The sequence below is a fragment of the Saccopteryx bilineata genome, chromosome 10, assembly GCF_036850765.1.
Source record: "Saccopteryx bilineata isolate mSacBil1 chromosome 10, mSacBil1_pri_phased_curated, whole genome shotgun sequence".
Taxonomy (NCBI): domain Eukaryota; kingdom Metazoa; phylum Chordata; class Mammalia; order Chiroptera; family Emballonuridae; genus Saccopteryx; species Saccopteryx bilineata.
Genome location: NC_089499.1, coordinates 31,046,437 through 31,070,074, shown reverse-complemented (window position 1 = coordinate 31,070,074; position 23,638 = coordinate 31,046,437). Strand labels below are relative to the sequence as shown.

The 23,638-nt window shown below is 38.6% G+C and overlaps 1 protein-coding gene across 5 annotated transcripts in view; it reads right to left on the bottom strand.

Annotated features, from left to right (window-relative positions):
* The window catches only part of SATB1 (SATB homeobox 1), a 104,883-nt gene that overhangs the window by 24,164 nt on the left and 57,081 nt on the right, over positions 1–23,638 (bottom strand). For all 5 annotated transcript variants that reach the window (XM_066244281.1, XM_066244282.1, XM_066244283.1 and 2 more), the window contains exons 8-9: positions 19,889–20,101; positions 10,585–10,740 (exon numbers count right to left, since the gene is read on the bottom strand). In XM_066244281.1, the coding sequence (XP_066100378.1) occupies positions 10,585–10,740; positions 19,889–20,101 (369 nt within the window). The remainder of the gene's footprint in view (positions 1–10,584; positions 10,741–19,888; positions 20,102–23,638) is intronic.

Here is a 23,638-nt window from a genome sequence, read left to right as displayed (position 1 = left end):
TTGTGAAAATAACTAAGTTAGAGGAGAAAATGTATTAAGTAAGGGAACAAAGGGACAAACAAAAAAATCCACTATTCTATGGGAAATGGCTCCTTGTATCAGTTAGATAATAGGTATCACCACAGAATCCTAGGAAGCTCCTACGTGAGCCTCATAACTGAAGTAGTAAAACACAGATAAAAAGGAAAAGGCTGGATTTCATCTGGTATTAAAAGACATTTCACTAGGCTACATCTCTGTTTTAAATGTTCTCTAAAGTGGATTGTTGAGAACCTTCTCTGAGGTGTGATTCTAAATCACCCCGGCTCCCATCCCCTGCCTTCTCTCTTCATTTTAGTTTTCCACCAGTTTATTTGCCTTCTTATGGCTCCAACACTTTAATTTTTTTACGGCTGGGTTCTTCTGAGACTGGCGATAACTTTGGCCATATATGGTTACCTACCGCGCCTGTATGTTCTGCAAGCTTATCTCCAATATTTCTACAGAAACAGACTCACTGATTTTCAAATATACCTTACAAAATGGTCCTCTGAATCTATAGACATCTCGAAGAAGTACATTTTCTGATTGGATCCTTTTTTTATTTTTTATTTTTTTTTTTGATTGTCTGGGATATGACCAGAAAGCCTAAACTGACTTTTCATTTAAAAAAACATAAGAAGGAAAACGGGTCTTTAAAAAACTACATATGCTCAACCGTAGCGCTTCTTTCAGTATTTATGTTAAAATAAAAGGTTTAACACTGAAAAAATAAAAAAGCAGAGCTCAAAGAGATTATTATTTCTCCCATTAAAAAAAAAATTACCAAAAAGAATGGAAAGCCCAATAGAGAATACAATTTTTTTTTTTCCTATTCAAGTTTTGGTGAATGTGGAAAAAAATGGGATTTCATGAAGGTTTTCATAAAAAACAACCTGGAAAAAATTAGGCAACTTCTCCATTTTTCTAGACACTTCTTTTCATTGCATTTTGTTTTTATTTAAGTACATACTCAACACACACACATACCCCAACTCTTTAAAAAAAAAAAAAAAGGGCCTGAAATTTTAGTTACACTACATGTGGTTTTCATTTGTGAAAAATGAACAAGCTGTTTGTGGTTAAACTGTCTAATCGCCTGTTATCAATCTAGCGCTGCATTCAAGATTTACAGGATACATCAGCTTCTGTGCCACATTAGCTGTAAGGGGGGGGGGGGAGGAGAGAGTTTATCCTGAGGAATAATATTTCCAATGCAGCCACACTCGCACTACATCTGGTTGTGCTGGTAGCGGCAGTTAAATTGAAATATTTCACAGCGTGTGTCAGAAACATGCAGAATGGTAATTATGACAGATCTGATTAAGCCGGAGTGGCACAAGCTCCCTGGCCAGCACCGGTTGTGCAGGTGTGACCTTGTGCGTGCCTGCGTGTGTAAATAAAATTAATTACAAGCGAGAGGGTGAAGGCTTCGGTGACATCACAAAGCGGAGAAACTCCCAAGGGGGAGACCTAATGGAATATTTTCCCTCAGTCTAATAATACAGTTCATATTGACTTGAGGTAATTAGTGGGATCATTAAAGCAGTTTTCCCGGCGTATTTGGCTGCCTGATCAGATTAGTGAAAATGTTCTTCAGAACAAGCCCTGTGTGGTCTGCCAGAGAGGAGGAAATAAAAAGCAACAAAGCATATTTTGGAATGATAAGCAGCGCTGGACTTTTACTCCAGCAAAAGAAAATCTCTACTCCTCTCTGGAGTCTGCAGATCTAACTGTCCTGTCCCATTTAATTCTTCTGTTCAGCCTGTGTATTCCTGTCCGCGTTCGACACTACTTCTCTCGTCTCCCCTTTCTCTCTGTTAAATCAGACTGCTTTATCACTACGAGCCATCCCAACTCCCCAACAAATCTCTTTTCAACAAGGCAATTTTAAAATTGGGGGAAAGTATCTTAAATGACTGCGTTGCTGTTAACTGACAATAATGGAGCAATTGAGAGAGGCAGAAAAAAAATTAAAAAAAAAAAACCACGGAAAAGAAAGCCACTTAAAATTCACCTGCTAAACAAAAGATTCCTCTTTTACATAACACGTAACAGAGATTTAGATATGTATTCGCAGTTGGGTCTTGAAACTGATTCAGCATTGGCTAGAGTTGGGGCACACATTCTTCCAGTGGAACAACAGAGCACAGGACCCTCGTCAAGAAAAGGGCCATTTGTTTGAAAAGACTCGATTGAGCATGCTCTACCTTGCCACTGGAATATGCCAAGCGCTGTCACAGATGGCAGGCTCTGACAGTTCCCATCCGTAGCGTCGATACTCGACAGTTCAGCACAAGATCAGTGACATTCTGTCTCATTAGAACCACGCTAATTATCACAGCTAGTTTCAGGGGAAACCATGTGTTGCAATGGTCAATTTGAAGGAGTCTGTGCATCAACAAACTGGTAATAAGGATCAGACACCTTATTATATGACAGCATGCTGTCTATGATCTGATTTACGGAATCAGAGGCACTAAGGCGGCCGAGGAGGCTGGCAGTTTATAAAACAGTGTGTTTAAAACTAATTCCTCAAGCACACTGGATGAAAAGCGAATTGTTAAAAAAAAAAATACACAAAAACAACTGGAATTGTTGAATCAAGAAATCAAAGGAAAATAGGTTCTCTATTAACATACAACAGAAGCAGATTAGGACCTAAGAAAACAGACAACTTCATCAATTTAACAACTGAATGGCAACTCCAGCAGCGGTTTGGAGCTTATGTTTTTACAAGGTGTTTCATGATAAAATTATAGAATGACTATATGTCCACTAAACTCGAAAATATAGACTGCACATACATTTTTAAATGGGTGGTCTCTTGTTCAGCTGTGTCACTTCGTCATGCAAAAGAATTGCATGTGTAAAAGCATAACAGCTACACTTTAAAAAATGAATAATCTCAAAGGTTACTTTTAAGACAGTATAGGTATTCTTTCAGCAGGGCAGAAAAAATTCCACATCCGAGTCCTATTATCAACATAAGATCTCTATCCCTCTCTTAGCACCTTTCATTGATGGGAAATTTTAACGGTGCAGTTTCTTCCAGAGCTATTTTTCTATTGTCATTTTGCATAAATGCATTTTCATAGCTCATTCATTTCACAAGGCCTTTATTTCCATTTCCCATATGAGGAAAAAAGAAGATAAAGCTAAAATAAAACCTACCGTTACTACTAAAGACATTAAAGACAACTGTTGAGACTTCTGAGGAAACACTTCATCTTTTAACTCAGTACTTTGTTAAAAGATTGTATCAGTGTTAGAGCTATATGCTGAGTTTAACTGAATGACATTGCGTTTTAAGATTAATCCCTATTAACAGTAAAAACCCCAATGGATTGGTCTCGTCCCTCCTCTTTATTTTGTAGATATACGATCCTGTCCTAAAGCACTAACTCTCCACTGTCAAAGCTGATTATAGAGGAGTTTCCAAAAAGAGGAACTTTTTTAGACTAGTCTTAGTCCACAGTTTTCAACTTATACTAAAATGTTAGGACAAAAGGTGGCCTCAAAGTAAAGCAGAGTCTACAAATACATAATTGGTAAACTCATGCAAACACATTCTCATGCTCTAAAGGGGACCACTCCTGTGGTGACATTCCTTGGACTTCTTCACATCAAGATCCTCTTTAAAGAGTTGACCCAATAGTCATAAATTGATTATTTTCAAACATTGTCTAAAATGTTCTTATGACATTTTCTAAAGATGGAGAAACTGGGCTTAATGAGTTATGACTGTATTTGTAACAGTTAACTTGCTAAGTGGGTCAATGAGGAAAATGTATTTACATGACTCTAGGTAATTAATTTTTAATTTAGGGGAAAAGAATGAAACTTTAAATGATTTGAAAGTTGCAATAAGATAACCAGAAATCTTCTGTTCAGTTTGTTTAAATAGATAACAACAACTGTCTGGGGGAAAAAACACCTTCTTACATGACTTTTTAAACAAAAATATAATGGGCAGGTAATTGTTCTATTTGATAATTCTGAACCTTCTCGATCAAACACTAAATTTACTAAAAAATATGCTTGTTTTTAATAACACAGAAATGTGAAAAGGGCTCGTATTCAGATCCACAAATTTAACTAACAATAAAAACGTCATCTAACATATTTATACAATCATATCTCTTTAAGCCATTAGAATATGTTAATATTTATGTTTTTAAAGCCATTACTTTCAATAGTCTTATTTAACAATCAATTAGAGATAGAAAGACAGGTCTGTGTTGATGAAAACTAAATGCAATATGGATTCCCAATATTCAGACACAGTGTTTTTTTTTGTTTGTTTGTTTGTTTTTGTATTTTTCTGAAGCTGGAAACTGGAAGAGACAGACAGACTCCTGCATGCGCCCGGCTGGGATCCACCTGGCACGCCCACCAGGGGCAACGCTCTGCCCCTCTGGGGCGTCGCTCTGTTGTGACCAGAGCCACTCTAGCGCCTGGGGCAGAGGCCATGGAGCCATCCCCAGCGCCCAGGCCATCTTTGCTCCAATGGAGCCTCAGCTGCGGGAGGGGAAGAGAGAGACAGAGAGGAAGGAGAGGAGGAGGGGTGGAGAAGCAAATGGGCGCTTCTCCTGTGTGCCCTGGTCGGGAATCGAACCCAGGACCTCTGCACGCCAGGCTGACGCTCTACCACTGAGCCAACCGGCCAGGGCTAGACACAGCGTTTTTAGAGATCAGCTACCAGCACAGAATACCTTACACCGGAGATGGATGGAAGGCTACATTCTTCTTTCTCAAGAAAGCAGCACAGGCCACCAAAAATAGGTTAAACTAGGCACGGGCACACGGCCAAGATGGCTCCACTCTGGGTCATACTCAGTGCCCCACAAGTTCTCCTCCTGCCTCTTCCTCCTCCAGGAAGACAATGCAGGGAAACCTGAGCTGAATCACTACCCAGTATATATTATGTATATAAAATAAAACAAAGCACTAGCTGGAGAACGGGTCAAGGGGCAGTTCGCTCCGCAGACCACTGCTGGAGAAAACTCTATCTGCCCGGGGAGGTGCTCTGAGGACACAATGCGAAGAGCCCCCGCAGACTGCTAGGAAAGGGCGTGGCACCGCGAATAGCAGAAATCATGACTCTCTCATCTGCAGGGGCCTCCTGTGTGTCTCTGAAATGGGAGGCAACACAGGTGAAACCGTGTTGCTGTGAAGTCTGTCACATGAACATTCCAAAAGAGTGAATCAGCACAGAGCACCCAAGCGTCGTGTCCGTGACGTGTAATCGAATTCTAACAAAATCAAAGAGGCCTCTGCATGCAGGCTCGTGCAGAACGCAGTCATGCGTCTGTGGTTTCTTCTTGGATTTTATCACTAGAGAGTCCAATGTCCAGGCCAGGAAAACTACGTTTTAGCCCCACTTTTGCCTATTTTATGACACAGCATGTCTTACTGTATCTAAGAATTTCAATCACCATCTAAGAATTTCCAAATTCAAAGGTCAAAAAGATGCATTACTCCCCCCACACACACACACACCTGTGAACCCAAGGAGCACTAAAGTTCTCCTTTTCTCTTTCTTCTGCCCTCTCTCCCCCTCGATGCCTGTAATCTCCATGATAAACGTGTCTGAAAGGAAGGAAGAAGGCTTTGAATGATTTGGCCTCCTCTACTGGACGTGTTGTCTTCACAGAGGCAGAAATCCTTTTCTTTTTTCAGAGCGTCAGAAACCATACCTATACACACCTGCGGAAGCTGTCCCAGCCGGAGCCCTCTGACTCGACAGGACTGGGAGGGAGAGAGGCTGCAAAGGATTATACTGAACGCATGTTCAGTTAAACAGAATTGTCATCATCTAGCTGCTTTACCTGAAAGAAATAACCTCGTTCGAGAAAGCACAGGAGAGAAATCATTTTCTCCACACAAGTGGCGATGCAGTGCCGCTCCGCAAAAGCCCTGCCCTCTCGCGGTGTAACTGTCTCCGCAGGCTCCGCCTCCGCAAACATGAAAATCAATGTAACAATCCGATGTACAAGGCAAGGCCTACAGCGCTGCTAATGTCCCCTTGCTGGACATACACCTTAAGTCTCAGAGCTCTCAGGGGGTTTGCCGTGGAATAAAATTAGATTCCAACATCTGCCACCATTAAGGAAAAAATTCCATTTCCATCTCCCATATGAAAACACTATAACCAATGAACAGTAACTGAACCTTGATACCGTAATGGTTATTACTGAAATCAACTATATTTTTTTTAACAGTAAAATTAGTGAATTCTGCTCTCATAATTATTTGAATATTATCAGACTAAATGTTTGATAAAATTCCAATATGATTCACTCGAAAAAACGGCTGCTTATTTGAATAACCAGAATATAAAGTGTATTCATTTGTAGCTATTCACATTATGTTTAAAGCGTATCATCTTTTAAAGTTTGCATTTAGCCAGCTTTCTTATCCAAGCACAAAAATAGCCTGCCTTCAGGTTGCTACCGCATATTTTATTCAGACATTTCTATTAGAGTTAAAAACAATCTCATTTCTATTACTCATCGAAGAGAGGAGATAATACACGTGAAATGGTGGAGTCTACAGAGTTCATTTCTTTTACTGAAAATACTTCGTGCCTTAGTCACTGCGTACGTAGCACAACTCTGATGCGTCTGGTTCCGTAACATTCTGGGGACTGTACCAACTTCATAATAATTACGCTGCCTGTCATTCAGGGTATCTACCTCAAGCTTTACCTTTTACAATGAAAGGTATTTAAGAAACATGAGGAGATGATAAGATGGTCCCTGTGTGGAGGGCTGAGCCTCTTGCTTAGCACATTAGAAGACATTTCCATTTGGGTATAGCGCTGTATACTTTAAAAGCTCTTCTGCGTACATTAGGGCATGTAACCTCCTATGTGAAAAGAATCTTGGGCTCAAAAATGTTAAATAACTTGGTCATGTTATTATATCAGTGAGCCAGCCTGGACCCTAGCCTCCTCTGAATTCTCTACCACGTCTCCCCTCGGCTTCCCCGCCGGGCTTGCCGAAGCACGGATTCCAAGGCCCCTAGGTTGGTAGGAATCCAGATCCCAAGAATATGTCGATGAAGAAAGAAAAGCCCCCACCAGTTCCACTACCAGTCGGTCCAATATCGCTAATTCCTCTTTCCTGGAGCTGGGTACTGATGCCACCTGGAATCCTGAGCAGACACTACAACAGCAGGACAGATGCAGAGGGCTGGGGGCAGGCTCTCCTGTTCATGAGTCGGGTGAGTCTCGTGTGGACAATGAGGATAACAACGCTAGCTCACGCAGTTACTGTGAGAATTCAATGTAGATCACATAGAACGTATGGGGGGAGTCAGCACATGAACGGTGATGAATACGAAGGCCAGCTGGAGAATCGGGGCGAGACCGGAAGCATAGGGAGTGGATGGGCTGAGCGAGAGGTGACTAGTGCTTCCCGCTTTGCACAAGCTCCATTGTGTGTGTGTGTGTGTGGGGGGGGGTGTCTGCCTCCTTCTGACAATCCTCGGCACCTAGTTCTGACGCATAAGTAAGAGTCAGGAATTCTGACCATGAAAAAGGTCAGTCTGATGTGAAGATTTGTGTTTTCTTTTTTTTTTTGCTAGTTTTTCTGTTTCCTTCACAAAAAAAAAACAAAAAAAAAAAACATGGTGGGAAAACAGAACGAAGGAAATGCCTCCCTTGTCTAGTCCAGTCCGATCTCTCCCAGCGATACAGACTGGTTTGGGACTGTCGTTAAGTAGCCCATCGAACTTCCTGTATGTGTTCACAAACAGGGCGGTGCTGACAACTAAACTGCACAACTCAAGAGAAAACGACAGAGATGCTCTGCGGGGAAGTTACACTAAGTTAGCAGTGAGGAATAACGACTGAGGGAACGCAGTGACCAGTTTGCTGGACCCCACCGCTACTGCCGGGCCCTGAGCCTTCTCTTTCCACCAGTAATGAAGAGATCAGCGAACAGCTTCGGGAGTTCTGGGAGTCACCGTCAGGGGGGGCACTGAGGAGCTGCCAACCAACACCGTCGAAAGAGACTCCAGGGGAGCTTCGCAGGACAGGGGTCCAAAGAGGAAAGTGGTTTAAAACCTCCTCAGAACATCACTCACATCACTCACATGACCTTAATCAATCAATGACTGCCACTGTCTGAATGCCTCCAAAATCAGTAACAGGCCAGGCAGGGAGGACCAGGGGGGGGGGGGGTATTACATATTTAAAAGAAACACTGAAGGTAGCAAAGGGACTGCTGACCTTAAGGGGCCATGCTCTAGTCCAGTGGTTTCCATCTGGTGTGCCACAAGGAGTTTTAAACATGCATGCAATACCTGACTATTAAGATTGTCAAATTAAAAAAATGACAAAAGCCAACACAACAACAACCGCCTGGTGTGAATGTCCCGTCTTGAACTGTAAATATATAGGCCATATAATAGAGTGGCACTTTAATAAATTTGCATCTGATTGGTTAATTCTTGGGACCAGAAATCTTTATATACAAATAGAGGCACCTGATTTTTTTAAAAAGTCACTTTGGAATAAAACAGGTAATTACTGTTCTTTTTTTTTTTTTTTTTTTTAATCAATCAAAATTATACCTACTTTTTGGTCACGTCTGCAAAGGATATATGTTTTTGGTGTGCCGGAGAATGGTAGTAATTAGGTTAGTGTGCCATGAGATGAAGACGGTTGAAAATCGCCACTATAGTCAGAAAGGAAACTGGGGGATCCTGGAGACTAGATTAAATTAGATGACATGACCAGCAAGTAAATGATAGTTATCAAAAAGTTTTAGTATTCATTTTTGTTTGTTTTAAGTCTGACCCATATTACAATAATACATGTCTAGCTGTCAGTTTATCTACTTAGGAGATTTGGGGAAAAGTGTTTGGCCTTGTAGGAATATAGTCTGTTATTCTCGGCAATTTAATTGGATAGGTCAGAAAAGATACAGGATTAGAAAGAAATGCAAGATGATATACATTTAAATATGAGCCTCCTAGGACAGCATAATTAAACTAAATAGCCCAAATAAGAATGTGCAGGGTGGGTGGGTGAGGGGTAAAGTGAGAACAGGACATTTCTCCTTAATGCCTAGTCTTGGCATGTAAATGAAGACATCTGAAGAAGCACACAGGTTTGAAGCGGCTCTAACATTCTATCATAATTAGAAACATTTCAAGAGCCCTGTAATTTCCAATCAAAATTACAGTAATTTCCGATATACAAGCCATGATTCATGACAGAATTTTACATTCCATGAGAGATTACGGTGGCCTGATGTATGACACGCTGAGTATAGAACTAACATAAACAATTCAGTTTAATGTTTAAACAGCACTTGATGTTTAGAATCTCACAATAAAAGAAACATATTATTGTAGAAATTATCACTTTGACAGTGATTGAAGGGTAGGCAGGCATGTGGCCTATAAAGCTATAATTTTTACAGTCCACGGCTTGAGTTTAATCATTTTTATATAACATTTCCAAGATATCCCTTAAGTATTTCATTCAGCCTCATAACTTAACAAGAACAACCTTTTCTAAAGCAAAACTCCCATCAAGGATGACTATTAATGCTGATAAAAATTTTAGGAAAAGTTAAAAAAAAGTATTATACTGTAAATACTCTCAGGGTTGTGTACTTTTATCAGAAGTTGACAGCAGCCAGGCTGTTTTTATAAAGGACAATTCATTATGATAAAAAACATACTTGTTTAAAATGTCAAGTTGTTAAAATCTTACCTGAACCCCTGAATAAATACCTCTAAATTCTCACCTTGATAGTGTTATCAAATCTTTTTTGCAAAGAGAAAGTTTGGTATTCTTCTGGTCCTTTAAGAAGTAGTCTTGCTATGAACAAGGATTTATAGATAATTGTTGAGTTCATGTATATATGGATGACTCGGCTTTTGATGACATAAATTATCAATATATGACAATTATAGTGATAAAGAACTGCATTATCCATTTCTTATGTTTGTATCTTGTTTTGTAGGGATTTGTAACTTTTCCAATTCAAGTCTATTCATTTATAATTCATCAGATATGGGCAGTTTTCTAATTGTAATTCAATTTGGTGTCATGTATCTATAGAAAAACTAAAATCATTCATATGCAAAGATATATGTATGTGTCGGTTTGTTTTAATAAGTGCACTGAATAGCTGTAGATGCCAGAGTTGGAACAGAAGAAACTATAATTTTTCTAGCACTTTGGGACAGAAATCAAGGTCATCTAAGTAATAACAAAAGAGTAATTCCAGTTATTTGTACTACCACAACAGACCAGATTGAGAAACTTTCTGTACATTACGATATTTTTCTGAAAACAACTATAAACCAACTCAGGGATTTTAACTAAGAAACCCCTTGTCTGGATAGTGACTGTTGAAGGAAACGAAACCAAGTTATCTCCTACTGGAATCTGAACATTTTGCTACATCAGAGACCTCTGTCAATAATCCTGGAGACTGTGACCTCTCCATGATGCAAATTCATACTGCAAATAGACACCCCTTTGAATGAAATTTTCACAGGCGTCGCAGATCAACATTCTCAATGCCTAACTGAGGATCTTACCTGGCTTTTGGTTGCTGCAACCTTTGCAAACAGTGCTTGGGACACTTTAGCGCGCTTCATTTCCTGCTGAATCTCATCATAAATGGAAGCATTAATGTTCATGGTATTGTTCTCTGGTTTCCCATTCCTCTCTGTGGCAATAGTAGCTGTTTTCACCTACAAAACATTTTGAACGAGTGTCATTTTTCATTGGTCAAACTGTTTCAAAGCTTTTCAGGCTCAGCATCCAAACTGGACATTGTTGCTCCTTTTACGATCAAGGCGATCAACAGTGCAGTCATTCAACATTAGTTATTACACCGAGATCAGATTGCTTAAGTTAAGGAAGTCACATTGTCACAGGTGATTGCACCTATAATATGACAGCAACAGCCAGCTGACAACCAGGAATTATAATGCCAGAAGGTGAGTTTTCTGGAAAACGAAATAGTTTCAAAGACTTGAAAACCCTACACTAATTGTTTCCCAATTACCGTCCATTGCAATTCTAACAAAGGAAATTCACAATTAAAGTCATAATGCACATTGCTGTACCTTCATTGGGCTCCCAGTGCCTAATAGACAATTACATCACTAATAGCTATTACATACTATGGCCTTTTTAATTTTAGACTCTTTTTTTATGTCTTCTCCTCATGTTTCATTTTAAAAATCTTCCATAACGAAGCCATTTGCAGAGCTGCATATTTAAATCTTCTATCCATCCATGAAACAGGTAAGAGTGGCTTGCATAATTATCATAAAGGCTGGTTGCGTTTTACATGTGCATGTCCAAGCTGTTCTGTATAATTATTTCATCCATTCCTGGCACCCTTGTATATAACTATTTCTTTCTGACTTGTGGAACCAGATTATGAGAAAATGTTTCACAATATTTAATAGAACACTGTAGCAAGTTACATAAAATATATAATCAGTGACTTAAAAAATAGTCAAAATGTATAATCCTGAGTGAAAAATTAGTATCAATGCCTTTGGTACTAATGATAAGCAGATATCAGCAGAAAAATGTCATGAAATTTCAGGGGAAAAATTAAATCACATCTTCAAAATTTATTAATACTACTATTAATCTTTAAAACTCCAAACTTAATTATTACTATGCAGTTATATTGAACAGTCTGGTAAATTTACATATGAACGATGTAGCTGCTTTTATACTAGAGAACTGATGAAAATGTAAATGAATAGTTACCACAGATGGAGGACCAGGCTTTTCGCAGCAAAGGGATTCATTGAGGACCTAATTTCTTATCGAGTCCTTTCCAGAACCCAGGTTTCTGTTCTCTAGAAATTTAGCACCTTGGAATATTTCTCACATATACTATAAACACTAGGAAACAAAATGCATTTTAGAATAAACAAATGATTTTTTTTTGGCACAAAGTGACATACCCTCCTAATCATACTGCAAGTCTTCCAGGTTTATTTCACTGTCCCCAAATATTTGGCATTAAAAGTAGGACAGAGGTTATCCTAAGCTATTCAATTCTCAGCACTCATAGAATGAGATGAGCCCCTTTCAAACGTGTCTTCTGAATCCTCCGAACTTCTAGCTGGTGAGCCACGTAACACAACTCTGGCTTGTCTTGGAGAGGCAGCTAGATTCTTCTGCCTTGACACTACGTAAGCAGTGAAAGGATAATGCTGTGAAATGGTGGGACCACCAGCCAGAAGCGGGGACACAGAAGGCCAGGCAGGACAAGTGACCAACTGTCTGGGCCTCGTTTGCCTCTGCTACACTAGACACTAGGGACGGGAGTGTAGGCTAGATTTCCAGAGTTCCCCTCCCAGCTCTGTGACTCTAGTAAGCAAGGGCACTCACAGAGGTATATTAAGGACTGGAGGCCACTAAGAACATCCACAGCGCTTTGAAGCAATAATCTGCTAAACACCACTTTAGGAGCCAGAAGAGTTAACGCATTACCATAAATTGCCTCCAAAGTTGCTTTGGTGAGATTCACAACTTTGCTCTGGGGTGGTCTTGCTTTGAGGCAGAAGGATAGATTTGATCACCCCATGGGGTCCCTTTTAATACCTATTTTTCTCACTGTTTAAATGAAAGAGAAAAGAAAAGCCATTTCAATCGCTTTGAAAATTGAATGTTATGGAAATGGAGGCATGAAGTCCAGTGCATTGGAAGAAACAGTTCCGTGGTAGCAATCTGCTTAGCAATAGCTAAGACAGCAGGCTTCGGAAACTTGGTGTTTCATGTTTCTAAAATAATTTGCATTCTTTTGTAAAAATTATGTTTAATAATTTATCCTCCAGGTAAGCTATAATCATTTGTCTCAATGATGTGATTTTGTTTCTAAAAATTTCTTTGGGTATTTTTTACAGCAATTACAACCTGGGTCAAAAAGCAAGAATTTCAGATCATGAAAAAAAAATCAAGTGATGATTTCTTAGTAGCCAACACAAAATAAAGGTGGGATATAAGTATACAGGAAACCTTAAAAAATTTAAAAAAGGAAGCAAGAGCACCAACTTTAAAAATACAAATTAAGAAACTGGATTATTCATTTTAAAAAGATTTAGAAAAGTTCTTTATCATCTTGTTGGCTCAGATACGCATCTTATCAGAGATAAGCTATTAGAATTCTGGAATCACATTTTTTCCTAAACACAAGCTATTGCTTAAGGGGAACTGACTTGGACAGCTTTTCAAAAATATGAAAGCTGAATTTTTCCCCAGGTAAAAATGGAAACAAAAATCTTTTATACCTCACTCTACTAAGTACTATTTTAGCTTAGTACAAAAAAAATCTTCTTTAATCCTGGTTTAGCTTTTAATATTATAGCACACATTAAAATTCATAAAGTAGTTCATTCCAGGCAAAACAAACTCCTCTTCAGCCCCTTCTCCACAAATAGCACAGGAGGTAAAATAAATGCAGTTGCTTTCCGAATAGCTTTTATCAAGGTAGTGTGTACTACTCCGTCATTACCACGGCGCCGGCGATGTTGTTAAGACTGGAGCTTCTCCTATGTACCTGCCCACATGGGGTTAGGGTGCAGTTGGGTCTGCTTTTATTCGCTAAAACTGTGCAGCAGAACACACATTTTCCATGCAAGTTCTATTTTATTTCTTCATGTATTATTGGATCTGAACTGTACATACTACATATGTACTACATACGACGTGTATACCACACTAAATGCACTCTACTATCGTCCTCATTGGTGAATATGCTATTCCTTGAAGCAGTATCAATTACCTGCAAGATCACAGCACACACACACACACACACACACACACAGTTTGAGGTAGTTTTACTAATAATTACGATACTAACAAATGCTAATATTTATTAGTTGCTTATTATGTGGAAGGCAGAGTGTTAACGTACATTAACTCTAACCTGCCCAATAGCCCTGAGGAGGCACTATTACTGCCCTATTTAGAAATTGAGAAGATGCTTTTAAAACAAAGAGGTTTTAAGAAATTTGTCCATGGGCAAGGCTGAGAGTTCAACTGAAGTCTGTTTGATACTAATGCTTGTCTTAGAAATCACTGCAACAACTACACTGAGATCATGTTACAGGGGACTCCTTTATTTAGAAAAATTCTTATTTTTTAAGTCATTCTGGACCTGCTCTTTGTAGTAAATGACTTTATCATTAATTTTACAAAGCAGTCTAAATTTATTTTCCTAGGTATGTAAACTATCAATGTCTTCTCAGTAATGTTATGCGAGAAATGTATTGTTTTAAGTCACATTCTTACTGTTGGTGGAATATAGTCCACATTATCAACTATCTGGAGTATTATGGTTATAGAAACAATATTAAATCTTGTCCAAGTCCTCTAGCTTGTAAAAGATGACTATTAATGGGAAACATTTTACAAGCACATAAATAAGATCTTAAAATAATGCTGGTCAAGGAATTCATAACATATAAAATTTTAATCGTGTATTAAGCTTCTGCCCATAGCTGGACCTATGTTCCATTATAGTATATAAGTTGTTGTAGAGACAGAAGGGTGCAGCTACCAAATTAAATTAATGATATATTGCTCATATGAACTTCGCACATTTTCTAAAGCATAAAATAGCACATCTACCTTTAGGAGAAACTAAAGAAGTACATAAGGAAGTGTAAAACCTTAAAGACAAAAATCATATAACTAATGTGAAAGTTATCATTTGATAATTATAGGCTTTCCGATAGTCCTTATGAAAACAAATTGCTAATTGACCTCTAAAAGTCACATATATTAAAAACACACAAATAAAACTAGAATAAGCACACACTCAAATAGAAATCAGCTTAACACTGATTTGTTATGTGGAACAGACAATTCCCAGAAAATAATCATTAATTATTATTAATAAGATGCCTCTAAAAAAAACTCATCTGGAAAATCGCTAACCATAATCAGAAAGAAACTTTTAAGACTATGGAGTTTGGAGGGATTGGATGCTCCCAGATGTTCTCATACAACCAAAGTTAAGGGGCAACTTCCTCCACAATCTCAGAAATACCCAGAGGTCATGTGTCAAACATTCAATGTTTTCTATCAAGAGCTCGTTCTTGTGTGTCTTTATCTTCCTGATCTAACAATAAAACCTCCCATCCTCTCAGAAAAACAGAAAAAGATCCCAAGTTTCATTTACCCTTTTGCTATCATGTTCGTTTATATTTTGAGCAGGTGGCTTGAGTTAAGGGGAAGAGCAACAGAATTTACAGGGCATTGGAAAACTCTGACTAAACTTAAGACTTGGTTTTCTCACTTTTCTACTAGGAAAAAGTCGGTCTGAGGATTCAATGAATTAATTGTACATGTAGGTGCTGAGAAAACTGTGAACCATTATCAACTGTAAGGTAATCTTATTACTTGAATTAGTATGTCAAGTTGTAAAAATATGCTGTCAGTAAGCAGGTCAGGGCCAGAGCCTACTGTCCCAGCAAGAAGCCATTCACAGCACGGCTGCCCTACTGAATCACAAGGGACAGGCGTGCAGAAGACGCACCTCCCCTCAGCAGGGCCAGCCCAGAGCTTTGGTGATTCCTGAGGCTGGTCTGGCTGCGTGTATCCAGGGGAAATATTCCTAAAAATAGAACCTGGGATTTGACTAAGACCAGGGAAGTCCCTTTCTTGAGGATGATTTAGAATCTGATGGGTTCCCTCAACAGTTTAGGGTCTTGGTCTGGTACAAACCAGGAATAAGACCTAACCCAGTGGTTTTCACCTTTTTAACACTGTGGACTGGTGAAAATAGAAGAATTATTTCAGGGACCGCTCAGGTAGAGATCACCCTGAGCATAAGCAAATTCAGCTAAGATCACTGGGTCTGTAATCCTCATACAACATCAGGGTGGTTACTCTTTCGTGGATTGGCACAAAATTTCTGCCATGGACTGGCAGTTAAAAAACACTGACCTAAACTCTACAGAAGGAGCTGGAAAAGGGTCCAATCTCTCACGCCTAAAGCATGCAGTCCTTAGGAAAGAAATCAGGGTTGGGTTTTAACCCAAGCCCATGCATGATTTATCTCACTATGTATTTCAAATCTCTTCATTTGGGGGGAAATGAAATGCATGTTAATTTCACAAACGACTCCTCTCTAACAAAATGTAAAGTTAAAAAAGACAAAATTTTGGCCCTGGCATGTTGGCTCAGTGGTACAGCCTCAGCCTGCACGTGGATGTCCTGGGTTCAATTCCCAGTCAGGGCACACAGGGGAAGTGTCCATTTGCTTCTTCATGCCTCCCCCTCTCTCTTCTCTCTCTCTTCTCCTCCCCTCCTGCAGCCAAGGCTCAATTAGAGTGAGTTGGCCCGGGCGCTGAGGATGGCTCCATGGCCTCAGCCTCAGGTGCTAAAATGGCTCCTGTTGCATCAGAGCAAGGGCCCAATAGGCAGAGCATCGCCCCCTGGTGGGATTGACAGGTGGATACTGTCGGGGCGCATGCGGGAGTTTGTCTCTGCCTCCCCTCCTCTCACTAAAATTTGTTTTAAAATTAAAAAAAATAAAAGGCAAAATTTTTATTGTTTCTTTATTTGTGGTTTTATCCTCTCCCCCACTTCTATTTACATCATTTGTAATAAGCATATTAAAACCTAACATGTGGTTTACTGGTTCCAGCTTAAGCACTGGATTTCAACTGTTGCAAAACAGTACCAATTGAACTGTTCTATATATAACACATCTTTTTCAAAATCTAAAATATTCATTTTAAATTTACAATGCTTTTAATCCATTAAAATTTCTAGCCCTGGCTGGGTAGCTCAGCTAGTTAGAGTGTTGTCCCAATATGCAAAGGTTGTATGTTTGAGCCCTGGTCAGGGCACAGGTAAGAATCAACCAAAGAATGCATAAATAAGTGGAACAACAAATTGCTGTTTCTCTCTCTCTCTCTAAAATTGATAATAAAATTTTTTTTATTTTTTCTTAATATTTAATTCACTGAATCATTATTAAAGGGTAAGAGGTGAACAAACTAGTTGGGAGCTCCATTATAATAATATTAAATAATGCAAAAGAATTCTCAGTGGGGCAAATAAGATACTGTAAAGATTTATATTATAGCAATGAAATAAAATTATACACATATATCAGGTAATCATTTCAAAATATGGTTAGATTGCATTAATAGAAACATTTTTTTTCCTCTGAAAGAGGTTCACTAAAAATCTACAGTATCCACATACATTATATGCTCATCATTGTCTGAATATCCTTGCTAAGGGCTTGGTTTCAACCCTTAATATTGCTAAAGGTGGCTCAATCAGTTAATGATTCAGGCCAAAATAAATTATATTTTCTGTTGCAATGTATCAACAGAGCATTTAGACATATATCTATCTGATATATTGTATATACATCTGAAAGCTACTCAAGAATATCTTAATCGTATATAAAAAATATTCCTTAAGAATTAATCTTTGCCTAAAGAAATAAACTTGATGACTAAGGTTAGCAGAATCATACTTGAAAAACAGAAGCATTAAAATCCTAGAAAATTATAAAATAAACGCTGTATTAAGAATCACTAAGTCGCCCTGGCCGGTTGGCTCAGCGGTAGAGCGTCGGCCTGGCGTGCGGGGGACCCGGGTTCGATTCCCGGCCAGGGCACATAGAAGTGCCCATTTGCTTCTCCACCCCCCACCCCCCACCCCGCCCTCCTTCCTCTCTGTCTCTCCCTTCCCCTCCCGCAGCCAAGGCTCCATTGGAGCAAAGATGGCCTGGGCGCTGGGGATGGCTCCTTGGCCTCTGCCCCAGGTACTAGAGTGGCTCTGGTCACGGCAGAGCGACGCCCCGGAGGGGCAGAGCATCGCCCCCTGGTGGGCAGAGCATCGCCCCTGGTGGGCGTGCCGGGTGGATCCTGGTCGGGCGCATGCGGGAGTCTGTCTGTCTCTCCCCGTTTCCAGCTTCAGAAAAAAAAAAAAAGAAAAAAAAAAAAGAATCACTAAGTCAAACATTTGAACAATTTTTGTTTTTTAAAGAAGGAAGCTAAATGCTGAGGTTCATATGGGTCCTAAGTAAGCCAGTCTTTTGTTGGTATTGCAGTTCAAGTGATAAGTTAGATAACTATGCTCAGAGGCCTTTTCGCGATGATAACAGACAGAAAGTTAACTAATGGGAGTGTGTATTAATTCTAAACACCATACACTAAGTCAGGGGTCCCCAAACTTTTTACACAGGGGGCCAGTTCACTGTCCCTCAGACCGTTGGAGGGCCAGACTATAAAAAAAACTATGAACAAATCCCTATGCACACTGCACATATCTTATTTTAAAGTCAAAAAACAAAACGGGAACAAATGCAATATTTAAAATAAAGAACAAGTAAATTTAAATCAACAAACTGACCAGTATTTCAATGGGAACTATGCTCCTCTCACTGACCACCAATGAAAGAGGTGCCCTTTCCGGAAGTGTGGCGGGGGCTGGATAAATGGCCTCAGGGGGCTGCATGCGACCCGCGGGCCATAGTTTGGAAACCCCTGCACTAAGTATTAAACCAAGTCCACAGTACAGTATTTTTTGCTTAGTCATTCTTAAAATAAAAATGATATAATTACATAAAGAGTTCCTCATTTTTTTTCTTAAGAAAAATTTTATAGAAAGCTTTACAGATGAAATTCAATAACTGCCATTCTTCTCTGCTAAAGGAATTTGACTTTTCTTATTCACAATTACAGTAAGGACTTCTTTATCGTCTGCTCTTATAGACATCAAGACCTATATTGATTTTCATTAAATAAAAGGGAGAAAATGGACTTTTATGACATTCCTAAAAAATAATCATTTCAGAACATCACAATATATATAAAATATAATATAGTTTGAGACCCTCAACAAGTGGCTAAGTCTGACATCTATTCCCTACTTAGGGAGTATCTGTAGCAGTTCCATTTTTAGTCTGTAATTCTCTATTCAGGAATTTATTATTACTATTAATGAAAAGAAATTAATATCAAGATATAATTTCATCATGGCATTATATTACATAAATATTTTAAACTTATATTCTATTCTTCTTTTCATCCAGTTTTAGCTGACCTTATTTTTAAGATCTGTACACACCACAAATGATGTATGTAAGAAAAATACTTGCTTGTGGGCTGTAAGTCTCATCCACCATCAGTGGATATCCTGTACCTGTTTGTACTGGAAATGAACTTCTTGAATTCTCATAATAGTTACAAAGGCTACCTTTTAAACTTGATTTAAAAAACAACAAAAAACAATACAGATGGAAGGTGACTTTGGTCCCTCCTAAAAACATGTAAAGATTTGGAAAATAGAAAATGTGCCCATTTCTGGGAATATGGGTGGAATTCCTTATCAGCTCCATTTAAAGCTGCCTTCAAGGATTGTATTAAACTTAATTATGAAGGATTTCAAACGAGATGATGTGTAATTGGTACCAGCTGCAGTTAGTATTGGAAAGCATAAATACAAATAGGATTATTTATTTATTTACCATTCCAATGGCAGATCTTAAAACTCGCAGGGATAAAATTGACTGTTACTATTTTCCTTTCCAGTTTACAATACTTCTTTACTTCATGGTAAGAGAGACAAAGAGCCCATTTCAAGACTAGTTTTTACCCCAGAAGAACTCCAAAGAAGCAGCAATACAAAGCAATGGTCTTGTCCCCTAATTCGTAGCTTATTGTTTTTTTTATACCATAATTAATGCTTTGGAACCAATTCTCCCCAAGCAACTCTATATATTTTTATTTTTTTAAATCTGTCCATCTATCTTTCTAATTTCTTGTTGAGATTCTTCATCAGACATTTTTTTTTTTAAGCCAAAGAAGACGGGTAAGGAAGGGGGCAAGCAGATTTCACCTGAGGAGGGCGGCTGGGCGGTGTGCTTATCAGAGGGGCAGGGCCCATAGCAGAGGCAGCATTCAAACTCCTTTCCCTTTCATCCTGGTAAATGCGATCTCTTTCCGCTTCTGGTAACTGCAAGAAATTCTGCATAGCCCGCAGGTTTACCAGCAAGGACTGGGATGCAGTCTTGGGGTCCTCTTCCTTCCGGAGAATTTCTGAAAGCAAGCCCTGCAGGGAAAGAAAGGCACAGACAGGGTGAGTGAACTTGCTCCCTGGGGCTCGGCCCAGCCAGCGGTGATCCCTCCCTTTTCTTCTCCACTCTGTCTAGAAAAGGAACAGTCAGGAGCGTTAATTCTACGTAGGAATAGATTAGTTACAACTGAAGTGGTAGAGAAGAGAGCCTCAATTGTATTCTTAATTTTATTAAGCATCTGCTTTACATAGAACACAAACTGAAACTGCCTAATTGGTCTCCTTCCTTTGAGTAACTTAACTTGCCATGAAATCTTTCACAGAGAGACGATCGGGAGAAGTTAAGAATAAATGAAATGCTCATAATACGACAGCACTGAACTGTAGAGTTGTTCTCGGGCTGCCTAGACAAAGGCAGTGGAATGCCAACAGTCCGATCTGTAAAGATACAAAGCTATTTCGGGAGAAACAAAACTTTCATAGAAAATGAACTGCAGCACATTAGAAAAAGAACGTTAAGGAAGCTCCGTCTGAGATTTAAGCTATGTTTTTTTTCCCAGGCAATATTTTTTTATTCCTTCATTTTCAAATTGTCAGTCAATGACGAGTGAGTCTTTCTATTTACCATTTAAGGAAACTATACTGACAACCCCAATGATCCTAACTACTATCTTGCTATACTGTACCCGCTGGGGGACAGGTTAAAATGTTGAACTTCAGAATCATAGATTAAATCTGAAATATGTGACCCCCTTTCCACATTTCAAAAACCCACAATAACATGCGGAGGAAAAGAATACTATCCAATTGCATAATTATCAAATTTCTTGAGGAATGAAAGTATGTATTTGTACTAGAAGAAATTTAAAAACCACTATTTGTAAATTCCTTTAAGGTATTTCTCTCCCCAAATGACAGAGCATTTCTCTTTTGAAAAAATGCTTTTAAAAATGGGTGGTTTTCCCCAATTTTTAGGGAATAGATGAAATAGAAGGATTAGAATTTTTTTTTCTGTCCATTTGATGGAGGCTCAGCAGCTCTTACCTCTTCAATTCCGTACAGGAAGCAATGCCTAGAAGGCCAAAGCACGTTGGCTTTCTAACACAATACAGCTCAAAACAAAATGTCAGGATCTCTGTCTAGTTTGCAAATTCCACTTTCCAACAACTATGCAGAAAGGGTGAAAGCGTACATTTGGGGAAAGGCGGGTGAAGTGTCATGGCAAAATAATTAAACCCCAAAGATGAAAACATTTGGGTTTTTTCACAGTTTCCTAAAAGTGCAAACTTAGTTTTCCAATAATACCACATTGCCCAAATATGTATAACAGATAGGTGTAGACAGTCTAAAAGCACTGGCCACTTTAAAAAATTATTTATAGGTTGCTATTTAAAAAGAACCTCCAATAATCTCAAGGGGCTTAAGAGTAAACTTGAATCTCTCACTTGGTCTGTGAAAACTTCGTCTGGACACTGGACCTGAACTCCAGTTTCACTGTAAAACATGTAACTGAAGAATGAAGCATATGCGTCGTTTCATCCATAATTCTGACAAGTAATGTTGCAACTGAGTTTATGCAACAGCAAAACATCCAGTCAGTTTAACTAAGATTCAGTCCAACAGGCAGTCAATCACCCAGCTATTTAATTTGCACAAGGCCAACTAATTAGATTGACTGTGCTGAAGTGTCACATTGAAACTGAAAAATACAGGTCTCAAAAACATGTTTGAAAATAGGTGTGAAAGATAATCCATGCTCTCTACTCTTCCCTATCAAATGTTATGTATTAAAAGAGGCGCTGGGGAAAAGTAGTATATATTAACTAGACAGAAATGGAGAGATAGAAACATACAGTATAATAAATAAAATGTCATCAATTCCTTGAATTGAAGGTTCTAACATTTATTTCTGGTATCCCAGAACAATCCCTACTATGTAAGTGTTTGATAAATATTTACTAAGTGGATAAATTATGTGTATTCAGACCACAAAAGGAAAAAATTGCAAATGGGTGATAGAAACTTAGGAACAAGCTGTGCTATGGGTCAAGTCTAATGGTAATAATTTACTCAAGGTGAGCCTTCAATGAAAAGTTACTGTGGCACTTTGTAAGATGCTTATGTATACCAAGTGTTCAGTAATTTTAAAAAAATTGATTAGGTCAAAAGGGATCCTATACATACTGAGGATTGAAAAACCTGAAATTAGACATTTATAAATCTCAAATAAAATATCATTTCTTTCTATTAAAAATGTTTCCCCTGACAGCAGAGAACTATAGTGAGAAAAGCAAACACTTGAAAAAATACATATTAATACTCCAGTAAGTTTTGCTAACATGAAACCAAGACATCCTTCTATGGATTTAAATAGAAGATAGGTCACTTGGGAGAGAATTTAGAAATTTATCTCTACTCATTATTTTGATGTTGGTATGACTTCCCATTTGAGCATGTCAGGTATTTCAGGGGCAAAACATTTTATTCCCAACTAATTATCTGACTGGAGCAAGTGCAGTTAGTCGTTCTGCTTGTAACATGTGGAAGGTCTAAAGCTGTATTTCAAATCCTGGAACACTCAGAGCTCTAAAGCAGCTAGTGTAGACATCTCAGGTGTTTTAGAAACCTTAGGTGGTTTTTTTCTTTCTTTCTTTCTTTTTTTTTTTTGGCCCAGGCTTTCAATGAGGGGAGTGCCCCCTGGTGGAAATGCTTGAAAATATTGTTAGAAAATGTTTTGATTAGAATGTGTTAATTACCAAAAAAAAAAAAAAAAAAGTCATGTCACTTGGGAATAATTCTGGATGCAAAATGGCTGCTATTAGAATCCGGATATGGGAACAAATGTTTTGGTCCTGTTCAGGTTCAGGTTGTTACCTTAAATAGCTGCATTTATGGATTAAAGTTGTATGTGGCCCGTTTCCCATGTCTCCATAGTCAAAAATATAGTTCACTAACTTAGATCAAGGTCATTTGTAGTAACTTCCCTGTAAAGCAGTGGCCCCAACCTTTTTTGGGCCACGGACCAGTTTAATGTTAGAAAATATTTTCACGGATCGGCCTTTAGGGTGGGACGGATAAATGTATCACATGACCAAGACAAGCATCAAGAGTGAGTCTTAGATGGATGTAACAGAGGGAATCTGATCATTTTTAAAAAATAAAAAATCAGACTTAAATATAAATAAAACGGAAACAATGTAAGTTATTTATTCTTTCTCTGCAGACCGGTACCAAATGGCCCACGGACCAGTATTGGTCTGCAGCCCGGGGGTTGGGGACCACTGCTGTAAAGGACAGTAAGAGGGATCTCATACCAAAAATTCTTCATGCTATAAAACAATATGGTATGAACCTTATTTGCTATTTCAAAGACTATGCTGGAACACCCAGACTAAAATATCTTGTCAATATTGTGCACCATAGGTGCTCAATAAAATTGTTGAAGGAAATTGAACAAAATCATTAGCCATTCTTATTTCTAAAAAGAACTCAAGAATGGTATGTTATGTAGTAGGTTTCCAGCACCTTGTACACCTCATAAATATTAATTTTATCGGAAACGAGAAGCTGCTT